The sequence below is a fragment of the Salvelinus fontinalis genome, chromosome 7 (genome assembly GCF_029448725.1).
Source record: "Salvelinus fontinalis isolate EN_2023a chromosome 7, ASM2944872v1, whole genome shotgun sequence".
Lineage (NCBI taxonomy): Eukaryota > Metazoa > Chordata > Actinopteri > Salmoniformes > Salmonidae > Salvelinus > Salvelinus fontinalis.
In genome coordinates, this window is record NC_074671.1 from 2,372,372 (window position 1) to 2,384,829 (window position 12,458).

At 46.6% G+C, this 12,458-nt stretch overlaps 1 protein-coding gene across 2 annotated transcripts in view; it reads left to right on the forward strand.

The window, feature by feature from the left end:
* Positions 1-6,592, forward strand: part of LOC129858927 (cytoplasmic protein NCK1-like) — a 99,144-nt gene extending 92,552 nt beyond the window's left edge. For both annotated transcript variants that reach the window (XM_055928167.1, XM_055928168.1), the window contains one exon: positions 4,490-6,592. In XM_055928167.1, the coding sequence (XP_055784142.1) occupies positions 4,490-4,690 (201 nt within the window). In that variant the 3' untranslated portion in view covers positions 4,691-6,592. The remainder of the gene's footprint in view (positions 1-4,489) is intronic.
* Positions 6,593-12,458: the final 5,866 nt, after the last annotated feature.

Here is a 12,458-nt window from a genome sequence, read left to right on the forward strand (position 1 = left end):
CAGGGGGTGGTCTATACAGGGGGTGATCTATACAGGGGGTGATCTATACAGGGGGTGATCTATACAGGGGGTGATCTATACAGGGGGTGATCTATACAGGGGGTGGTCTATACAGGGGGTGGTCTATACAGTCTATACAGGCGGTGGTCTATACAGGCGTTGGTCTATACAGTCTATACAGGCGGTGGTCTATACAGGCGTTGGTCTATACAGTCTATACAGGCGGTGGTCTATACAGGGGGTGGTCTATACAGGGGGTGGTCTATACAGGGGGTGGTCTATACAGGGGGTGGTCTATACAGGGCTGGTCTATAGAGGGGGTGGTCTATACAGGCGGTGGTCTATACAGGGGGTGGTCTATACAGGGGGTGGTCTATACAGGCGGTGGTCTATACAGGCGGTGGTCTATACAGGCGGTGGTCTATACAGGCGGTGGTCTATACAGGCGGTGGTCTATACAGTCTATACAGGGGGTGGTCTATACAGTCTATACAGGCAGTGGTCTATACAGGGGGTGGTCTATACAGGGGTGGTCTATACAGTCTATACAGGCAGTGGTCTATACAGGGGGTGGTCTATACAGGCGGTGGTCTATACAGGGGGTGGTCTATACAGGGGTGGTCTATACAGGGGTGGTCTATACAGTCTATACAGGCGGTGGTCTATACAGGCGGTGGTCTATACAGGCGGTGGTCTATACAGGCGGTGGTCTATACAGGCGGTGGTCTATACAGGCGGTGGTCTATACAGTCTATACAGGCGGTGGTCTATACAGGGGGTGGTCTATACAGTCTATACAGGCGGTGGTCTATACAGTCTATACAGGCGGTGGTCTATACAGGCGGTGGTCTATACAGGGGGTGGTCTATACAGGGGGTGGTCTATACAGGCGGTGGTCTATACAGGGGGTGGTCTATACAGGGGGTGGTCTATACAGGGGGTGGTCTATACAGGGGGTGGTCTATAGAGGGGGTGGTCTATAGAGGGGGTGGTCTATAGAGGGGGTGGTCTATAGAGGGGGTGGTCTATAGAGGGGGTGGTCTATACAGGGGGTGGTCTATACAGGGGGTGATCTATACAGGGGGTGATCTATACAGGGGGTGATCTATACAGGGGGTGGTCTATACAGGGGGTGGTCTATACAGTCTATACAGGCGGTGGTCTATACAGGCGTTGGTCTATACAGTCTATACAGGCGGTGGTCTATACAGGGGGTGGTCTATACAGGGGGTGGTCTATACAGGGGGTGGTCTATACAGGGGGTGGTCTATACAGGGCTGGTCTATAGAGGGGGTGGTCTATACAGGCGGTGGTCTATACAGGGGGTGGTCTATGCAGGCGCTGGTCTATACAGGGGGTGGTCTATACAGGGGGTGGTCTATACAGGGGGTGGTCTATACAGGGGGTGGTCTATACAGCCTCCACTCTTCTGGGAAGGCTTTCCACTAGATGTTGGAACATTGCTGCTATAACAGCCTCCACTCTTCTGGGAAGGCTTCCCACTAGATGTTGGAACATTGCTGCTGTAACAGCCTCCACTCTTCTGGGAAGGCTTTCCACTAGATGATGGAACATTGCTGCTATAACAGCCTCCACTCTTCTGGGAAGGCTTTCCACTAGATGTTGGAACATTGCTGCTGTAACAGCCTCCACTCTTCTGGGAAGGCTTTCCACTAGATGATGGAACATTGCTGCTATAACAGCCTCCACTCTTCTGGGAAGGCTTTCCACTAGATGTTGGAACATTGCTGCTGTAACAGCCTCCATTCTTCTGGGAAGACTTTCCACTAGATGATGGAACATTGCTGCAGGGACTTGCTTCCATTCAGCCACGAGAACATTAGTGAGGTCGGGCACTGATGTTGTGCGATTAGGCCTGGCTCGCAGTCAGCATTCCAATTCATTCCAATTCATTCCAAAGGTATTCGACGGGGTTGAGGTCAGGACTCTGTGCAGGCCATTCAAGTTCTTCCACACCGATCTCGACAAACCATTTCTATATGGACCTTGCCTTGTGCACGGGGCTATTGTCATGCTGAAACAGGAAATGGCGTTCCCCAAACTTTTGCCACAAAGTTGGAAGCACAGAATCGTCTTTAATGTCATTGTATGCTGTAGCGTTAAGATTTCCCTTCACTGGAACTAAGGGGCCCGAACCATGAAAAACAGCCCCAGACCATTATTCCTCCTCCACCAAACTTTACAGTTGGCACTATGCATTCGGTCAGGTAGCGTTCTTCTGGCATCTGCCAAACCCAGATTCATCTGTCGGACTGCCAGATGGTGAAGCATGATTCATCACTCCAGAGAAAGCGTTTCCACTGCTCCAGAGTCCAATGGCGACGAGCTTCACACCACTCCAGCCGACGCTTGGTATTGAGCATGGTGATCTTAGGCTTGTGTGCGGCTGCTCGGCCACGGAAACCCATTTCATGAAGCTCCCGATGAACAGTTGTTGTGATAATGTTGCTTCCAGAGGCAGTTTGGACCTCGGTACTGAGTAGTGCTACCGAGGACACATTATTACGCGCTTCAGCACTCGGCGGTCCTGTTCTATGAGCTTGTTTGGTCTACTACGTTGCGGTTGATCCATTGTTGCTCCTAGACGTTTCCGGAGCAGGGCAGATATTTTACGAACTCACGTGTTGGAAAGGTGGCATTCTGTATCACGTTGAAAGTCACTCGTCAGTGAGGCCGTTCTACAGCCTGGTCATTTTGCAGGGCTCTGGCAGTGCACCTCCTTGCACAAAGGCGGAGGTAGCGGTCCTGCTGCTGGGTTGTTGCCCTCCTACGGCCTCCTTCACGTCTCCTGATGTACTGGCCTGTCTCCTGGTAGCGCCTCCATGCTCTGGACACTACGCTGACAGACACAGCAAACCTTCTTGCCACAGCTCGCATTGACGTGCCATCCTGGATGAGCTGCACTACCTGAGCCACTTGTGTGGGTTGTAGACTCCGTCTCATGCTACCACTAGAGTGAGAGCACCGCCAGCATTCAAAGTGACCAAAACATCAGCCAGGAAGCATAGGAACTGAGAAGTGGTCTGTGGTCACCACCTGCAGAATCACTCCTGTTTTGGGGGGTGTCTTGCTAATTGCCTATAATTTCCACCTTTTGTCTATTCCATTTGCTCAACAGCATGTGAAATTTATTGTCAATCAGTGTTGCTTCCTAAGTGGACAGTTTGATTTCACAGAAGTGTGATTGACTTGGAGTTACATTGTGTTGTTTAAGTGTTCCCTTTATTTTTTTGAGCAGTGTATATTAGTCTCTGCTGTAACCAATGAGCTTTATCTTGACATCTAGCAAGTTAACAAACCAAATGCCCTGAGCTGAACATAATTTATTTGACACGTCTTAGAGTTATTATATTAAACTTATAGTTATAAACAGTGATGTAGCACTCAGCCTGTCGAGGAGGAACCTGTCAGTAAGCATTTCATTGGACGGTGTATACCATACGACTAATTCAACTTGAAACTGTTGGTGCTCATTGGTCCATTTTTAGATGAAAATGCCCTACAGTCACAAGTAGTAGAATCTGTCGTGAGATAAATAGGGCTATTTTTACTGTCTGCTCAGTTTACAGCTTGTATTGACCTTTCTCTGTATTTCTCTCTCTGTCTGTCTCTCTCTCTCTCTGTCTCTCTCTGTCTCTGTCTCTCTCTCTCTCTCTCTCTCTCTCTCTCTCTGTCTCTGTCTCTCTCTCTCTCTCTCTCTCTCTCTCTCTCTCTCCCCTACTCTCTCTCTCTCTCTGTCTCTCTCTCTCTCTCTCTGTCTCTCTCTCTGTCTCTCTCTGTCTCTCTCTCTCTGTCTCTCTCTCTCTGTCTCTCTCTCTCTCTCTCTCTCTCTCTGTCTCTCTCTCTCTGTCTCTCTCTCTCTGTCTCTCTCTCTGTCTCTCTCTCTCTGTCTCTCTCTCTCTCTCTCTGTCTCTCTCTGTCTCTCTCTCTCTCTCTCTGTCTCTCTCTCTCTCTCTCTCTCTGTCTCTCTCTGTCTCTGTCTCTCTCTCTGTCTCTCTCTCTCTCTCTGTCTCTCTCTCTCTGTCTCTCTGTCTCTCTGTCTCTCTGTCTCTCTGTCTCTCTGTCTCTCTGTCTCTCTCTCTCTCTCTCTCTCTCTCTCTGTCTCTCTCTCTCTCTCTCTGTCTCTCTCTCTCTCTCTCTCTGTCTCTCTCTCTGTCTCTCTCTGTCTCTCTCTCTCTCTCTCTCTCTGTCTCTCTCTCTCTCTGTCTCTCTCTCTCTCTGTCTCTCTGTCTCTCTCTCTCTCTCTCTGTCTCTCTGTCTCTCTGTCTCTCTCTCTCTCTCTGTCTCTCTCTCTCTCTCTGTCTCTCTGTCTCTCTGTCTCTCTGTCTCTCTCTCTCTCTGTCTCTCTCTCTCTCTCTCTCTCTCTCTCTCTCTCTCTCTCTCTCTCTCTTTTTCTCTCTCTCTCTCTCTCTCTCTCTTTTTCTCTCTCTCTCTCTCTCTGTCTCTGTCTCTCTCTCCCTCCCTCCAGCCCAATGATTTCTCCATCTCCCTGAAGGCCCAGGGGAAGAACAAGCATTTTAAGGTTCAGTTGAAGGATGTTGTGTATTGCATTGGCCAGAGGCAGTTCAGTTCTCTGGAGGACTTGGTGGACCACTACAAGAAGGCTCCCATCTTCACCAGCGAGCAGGGAGACAAGCTCTACCTGGTGAAGGCCCTGGCTGCCTCTTGATCACACACACACACACACACACACACACACACACACACACACACACACACACACACACACACACACACTGACAAACACACGGAGGGAAACAAACAGTACATACACTCACAATGAAAGACTGGAGACTTCACATCACTAGGACTGCTTATGTGCCAGGAGCTGTGAGCAAGAAGGAAGAGGAGAGAGAGAGAGAGAAGAAGAAGGAAGGGGAGAGAGAGAAGAAGAAGGAAGGGGAGAGAGAGAAGAAGAAGGAAGGGGAGAGAGAGAAGAAGAAGGGAATGGAGAGAGAGAAGAAGAAGGGAATGGAGAGAGAGAAGAAGAAGGGAATGGAGAGAGAGAAGAAGAAGGGAATGGAGAGAGGGGAAAAAGGACATTCTGGATTCTGTCAGACCTGTAGGTGGATCATGTGTTTAGGTCTTCTAGGTCATTATGCCATCTACTAAATCTATACTGAACAAAAATATAAACGCAACATGTAAAGTGTTGATTACATGTTTCATGAGCTGAAATAAAAGATCCCAAAAAATATTCCATATGCACAAAAAGCTTATTTCTCAAAATGTTTGTGCACATTCCTGTTAGTGAGAATTTCTCATTTGCCAAGATAATCCATCCACCTGACAGGTGTGGCATATCAAGAAGCATGATCATTACACAGGTGCACCTTGTGCTGGGGGCAATGAAAAGCCACACTCTAAAATGTGCCATTTTGTCAAACAACACAATGCCACAAGTATTAAGGGCGCGTGCAGTTGGCATGCTGACTGCAGGAATATCCACCAGAGCTGTTGCAAGATAATTGCTACCATATTCCACCTCCAATGTAGTTTTAGAGTATTTGTAAGTACGTCCAACTGGCCTCACAACCGCAGACCACGTGTAACCACACTAGCCCACATCCGGCGTCTCTACCCATGGCTGCGCCCCGGCCCGCCCCGGCCCGCCCCGGCCCAATCATGTGAAATCCATAGATTAGGGCCTCGTGAATGTTTTCCAATTGACATATTTCCTCATATGATCTGTAACTCAGTAAAATCTTTTGAAATTGTTGCATGTAGCGTTTATATTTTTTCCAGTATACGTTTAGTTGTGAATAAAATATATATATAGTTTATTTCTTAAAATGTGATGTTTTTTTATTCTGCCCAAACATACCCAATCACAACCAGTCACCAGTGAGCAATGTTTTAGGTTGGGGGTGCGGTCGACGAGGGATGCTGCCAAGTGATTAGTAATAAAGGCCTAGTTCAATAAATATAAATATTTTTATCAGCAGATGCTGCAGCCCCTTCCTCGCCCCTTCATCGCCCCTTCCTCGCCCCCTCATCGCCCCCTCATCGCCCCTTCATCGCCCCCTCATCGCCCCTTCCTCGCCCCCTCATCGCCCCCTCATCGCCCCTTCCTCGCCCCTTCATCGCCCCCTCATCGCCCCTTCCTCGCCCCTTCATCGCCCCCTCATCGCCCCTTCCTCGCCCCCTCATCGCCCCCTCATCGCCCCTCATCGCCCCTTCGTCGCCCCTTCGTCGCCCCTTCGTCGCCCCTTCATCGCCCCCTCATCGCCCCCTCATCGCCCCCTCATCGCCCCCTCATCGCCCCTTCATCGCCCCTTCATCGCCCCCTCATCGCCCCCTCGTCGCCCCTTCGTCGCCCCTTCATCGCCCCCTCATCGCCCCCTCGTCGCCCCTTCGTCGCCCCTTCCTCGCCCCTTCATCGCCCCTTCCTCCCGCGACTATGTGGCCTTTCGTTGAGGATCCAGAATCTAGCCTAGCTGAACATTTCACAGCTACACTTGTATTTTTGTCTGTTTTTTATCTCTCTCAACGTCGTACAACATAAGTTGTGGACAATAATCCACAGTCCTGCTAATTTACTGCTCAACCTGAATAAAAATGTTTAAATGACCAGGGTTTCATTTCATCCTCGTCATTTGATGTATTTAGGATATTGTACTGATATAATGTTACCATTGACTGAGGAGAGATTCTGTGTCGGCTCATATATAATGTTACCATTGACTGAGGAGAGATTCTGTGTCGGCTCATATATAATGTTACCATTGACTGAGGAGAGAGATACTGTGTCGGCTCATATATAATGTCACCATTGACTGAGGAGAGAGATACTGTGTCGGCTCATATATAATGTTACCATTGACTGAGGAGAGAGATTCTGTGTCGGCTCATATATAATGTTACCATTGACTGAGGAGAGAGATTCTGTGTCGGCTCATATATAATGTTACCATTGACTGAGGAGAGAGAGATTCTGTGTCGGCTCATATATAATGTTACCATTGACTGAGGAGAGAGAGATTCTGTGTCGGCTCATATATAATGTTACCATTGACTGAGGAGAGAGAGATTCTGTGTCGGCTCATATATAATGTTACCATTGACTGAGGAGAGATTCTGTGTGGATCTCTGCTTTCCTATCTGTCTGTAGTTGAGGTTACGGGTCAGAGGACCGGTTCTGTTCTGAACAGATTTTCTGCACCAGCACTATAGAGCCGGGTGGACGGTGTTACCTGAATATGTCTCACCTGTAGCAGTGATGTGACTGGTCCCCCTCCAGCCTGTCATAGCAGTGTGTTATCTGATTACAGCTTTGCATGTACGTACGGTTTTGATCTGGTAGAGATGTTGAAGTGATTCCTGTTCCATCTCTTCTCAAAACTTCCTCTTCCATCTAAACAGATCACTTTTCCTATCAAGACTTGAGTAACATTTTGATGTGTATCTCAGTCAATGGAAAATATGAAATGCTAAATTATCAAGTGACCTTAAACTGTAGCTCAAATCCAATTGTATTGGTCACATACACATGGTTAGCAGATGTTATTGTTAGTGTAGTTAAATGCTTGTGCTTCTAGTTCCGTCAGTGCGGTAATATCTAACAAGTAACCTAACAATTCCCTAACAACTACCTAATACACACAAATCTAAGTAAAGGAATAGATTTAAGAATATATAAATATATGGACGAGCAATGTCAGAGTGGCATAGAATAAGATACAGTAGAATAGAATACAGTATATACATATGAGATGAGTAATGCAAGATATGCAAACATTATTAAAGTGGCTAGTTTTCCATTTATTAAAGTGACCAATGATATCAAGTCTATATACAATCGATGGCAACTTGCACTTTTTTTAAATAATTCACCATTTCTTCCAGAATTTTTTTGGTATCCACATATGTATGTCTTCGGTGTGCAGTTGAACACCCCCCCCCCCCTCAAAACAGAATAATTTACTAAATCTTAGCTAATTCCACAAAGAAATCCTAAAAGAGCCCGGACAATATTATTGGCACCTTCTAGAAGTAGTTAGAGATCATTTGAATTTCAAGCAGGTGATTCTCTCAGTATATCCCGAAAGCCATGTTTCCATGAAACAAGAGTATGTTACAAACCCTGATGTCTCTCTGGAAAGAAAACCTCAACTTTATTATCCAGAGACTGAACATTAGCGATTAGCGACTAAACATTAGCGAGTAATATACTCGGAAGCGGTGGGTGGTGTGCACGCCTCCTAAGTCAGACTAGAAGACCACTCCGAGTACCTCTCCTCTGCCGGTGTTGTTTTGGGTCGGCCGCTGGAATTAATTAAATTCCCCTGGTGGGTGTGAACAAAGGATCCACTTCGGGAAAGTCGTATTCCTGGTCGTGATGCTGGCGAGTTACCACTGCTCTGACATCCAATAGTTCTTCCTGGCTGTACGTAATAACACAAAACATTTTCTGGGCTAATTAATGTAAGAAATAATACATTTAAAAAAAAACTTCAAAGTTTCCTAAGAGCTAGAAGCAAGGCAGCCTCCTCTGTCGGTGCCATTTTTAATCGGATGATAATTCAGCGTCCCAAATTGCACCATATTCCCTATATAGTGCAGTACGTTTGACCGGGGCCCATAGGGGTCTGGTCAAAAGTAGTGCACTATGTAGGGAATAGGATGCGTCGCGTGATTCATCTTAACTCAAACAGTGCTTCACGGTGAACGTAAACTCAGCAAAAAAAAGAAACGTCCTCTCACTGTCAACTGCGTTTATTTTCAGCAAACTTAACATGTGTAAATATTTGTATGAACATAAGATTCATAAACTGAACAAGTTCCACAGACATGTGACTAACATAAATGGAATAATGTGTCCCTGAACAAAGGGGGGATCAAAATCAAAAGTAACAGTCAGTATCTGGTGTGGCCACCAGCTGCATTAAGTACTGCAGTGCATCTCCTCATGAACTGCACCAGATTTGCCCATTCCTGCTTAGAGATGTTACCCCAACTCTTCCACCAAGGCACCTGCAAGTTCCCGGACATTTCTGGGGGGAATGGCCCTAGCCCTCACCCTCCGATCCAACAGGTCCCAGACGTGCTCAATGGGATTGAGATCCGGGCTCTTCGCTGACCATGGCAGAACACTGACATTCATGTCTTGCAGGAAATCACGAACAGAACGAGCAGTATGGCTGGTGGCATTGTCATGCTGGAGGGTCATGTCAGGATGAGCCTGCAGGAAGGGTACCACATGAGGGAGGAGGATGTCTTCCCTGTAACGCACAGCGTTGAGATTGCCTGCAATGACAACAAGCTCAGTCCGATGATGCTGTGACACACCGCCCCAGACCATGACGGACCCTCCACCTCCAAATCGATCCCGCTCCAGAGTACAGGTCCTGCGACAGTGGGTTGGTGACTATAGGCGAAGTTGTTGCCGGTGATGCCTGTTGAGGACCTGCCTTACAACAGGCCTACAAGCCCTCAGTCCAGCCTCTCTCAGCCTATTGCGGACAGTCTGAGCACTGATGGAGGGATTGTGTGTTCCTGGTGTAACTCGGGTAGTTGTTGTTGCCATCCTGTACCTGTCCTGGTCGTCATGTTACTGCTGTATTCAGGGTTGGTCGTCATGTTACTGCTGAATAGGTTTGCCTTACAGATGTATAGATAGATTCTGAAACGCACAGCCTTACAGATGTATAGCTAGATCCTGAAACACACAGCCTTACAGATGTAGAGATAGATCCTGAAACACACAGCCTTACAGATGTATAGATAGATCCTGAAACACACAGCCTTACAGATGTATAGATAGATCCTGAAACACACAGCCTTACAGATGTAGAGATAGATCCTGAAACACTCAGCCTTACAGATAGATCCTGAAACACACAGCCTTACGGATGTATAGATAGATCCTGAAACACACAGCCTTACAGATGTATAGATAGATCCTGAAACACACAGCCTTACAGATAGATCCTGAAACACTCAGCCTTACAGATGTAGAGATAGATCCTGAAACACACAGCCTTACAGATAGATCCTGAAACACACAGCCTTACAGATGTAGAGATAGATCCTGAAACACACAGCCTTACAGATGTAGAGATAGATCCTGAAACACACAGCCTTACAGATGTATAGATAGATCCTGAAACACACAGCCTTACAGATGTAGAGATAGATCCTGAAACACACAGCCTTACAGATGTATAGATAGATCCTGAAACACACAGCCTTACAGATGTAGAGATAGATCCTGAAACACACAACCTTACAGATGTATAGATAGATCCTGAAACACACAGCCTTACGGATGTATAGATAGATCCTGAAACACACAGCCTTACAGATGTAGAGATAGATCCTGAAACACACAGCCTTACAGATGTATAGATAGATCCTGAAACACACAGCCTTACGGATGTATAGATAGATCCTGAAACACACAGCCTTACGGATGTATAGATAGATCCTGAAACACACAGGCTTACAGATGTATAGATAGATCCTGAAACACACAGCCTTACAGATGTATAGATAGATCCTGAAACACACAGCCTTACGGATGTAGAGATAGATCCTGAAACACACAGCCTTACGGATGTATAGATAGATCCTGAAACACACAGCCTTACGGATGTATAGATAGATCCTGAAACACACAGCCTTACGGATGTATAGATAGATCCTGAAACACACAGCTTTACAGATAGATCCTTCGGATGGGGCCACAGTGTCTCCTGACCCCTCCTGTCTCAGCCTCCAGTATTTATGCTGCAGTAGTTTATGTGTCGGGGGGCTGGGGTCAGTTGGTTATATCTGGAGTACTTCTCCTGTCTTATCCAGTGTCCTGTGTGAATTTAAGTATGCTCTCTCTAATTCTCTCCTTCTCTCTTTCTTTCTCTCTCTCGGAGGACCTGAGCCCTAGGACCATACGTCAGGACTAACGGGCATGATGACACCTTGCTGTCCCCAGTCCACCTGGCCTTGCTGCTGTTCCAGTTTCAGCTGTTCTGCCTGCGGTTATGGAACCCCTACCTGTCCCAGACCTGTTGTTTTTCAACTCTTAATGATCGGCTATGAAAAGCAAACTGACAAATATTCCTGATTATTATTTGACCATGCTTGTCATTTATGAACATTTTGAACATCTTGGCCATGTTCTGTTATAATCTCCACCCGGCACAGCCAGAAGAGGACTGGCCACCCCTCATAACCTGGTTCCTCTCTAGGTTTCTTCCTAAGTTTTGGCCTTCATAGGGAGTTTTTCCTAGCCACCGTGCTTCTACACCTGCATTGCTTGCTGTTTGGGGTTTTAGGCTGGGTTTCTGTACAGCACTTTGAGATATCAGCTGATGTACGAAGGGCTATATAAAATAAATTTGATTTGATTTGATGATCCTGAAACGCAGTCTTACGGATGTATAATGGATGCTGAAACGCACAGGATTGTTCAATATCACCTCCAACTTTCTGATTGTTCTTCAGAGTTAAATATTTGTCAAAGCTGCCTCTGAATATAAATGACTTTGTATCTGCTAGGAAGGTTTACTGAAACTGTAAAATTAATTTGCCTTTAGATACTGTATCAGGTACACCCTGAGGTGGACTAGGACAGATATGTCTGGGCTGAAGCCAGATGTAATAACATCTCTGATGTTGATAGCAGATAACTTGGTGCTGCCTCCATGTTGTTTTGTCCTACTCTATCCTCATCGCCAGGCACAAGATAACTTGGTGCTGCCTCCATGTTGTTTTGTCCTACTCTATCCTCATCGCCAGGCACAAGATAACTTGGTGCTGCCTCCATGTTGTTTTGTCCTACTCTATCCTCATCGCCAGGCACAAGATAACTTGGTGCTGCCTCCATGTTGTTTTGTCCTACTCTATCCTCATCGCCAGGCACAAGATAACTTGGTGCTGTCTCCATGTTGTTTTGTCCTACTCTATCCTCATCGCCAGGCACAAGATAACTTGGTGCTGTCTCCATGTTGTTTTGTCCTACTCTATGCTCATCGCCAGGCACAAGATAACTTGGTGCTGTCTCCATGTTGTTTTGTCCTACTCTATCCTCATCGCCAGGCACAATGCTTTTCATCCTGGGTTAACAACCATTCCAAAACTGGCCTTAGTGGGAGTGACCACAGAATTCTATTCGAGTGACCTAATGAGTAAAGTGTTTGTCATTTAAATTTTTGGGTGAATCACATGACTGTTATACGTGGGAAGGGTTAGGGGGAAGGTATTGTGGGAGATGATTGGTTGGTAGATTAAAATGATTAAACCAAAAGCCTATGAGCAGGGAGATTGTCCCGGGTCTTTCTGTATTGGCTAACGAAGGCCACGTTATCCATTGTGATGTGTCAGTTCCCATGGGGGTTTGGGGCCTGACATCTGCAGAGCTGTGTGTGAGTCCTCTGTTGTGACTCAGACAGATAATGCATCACGATTCCAACATAGACAGTATGTTCCTGAGAAGACTA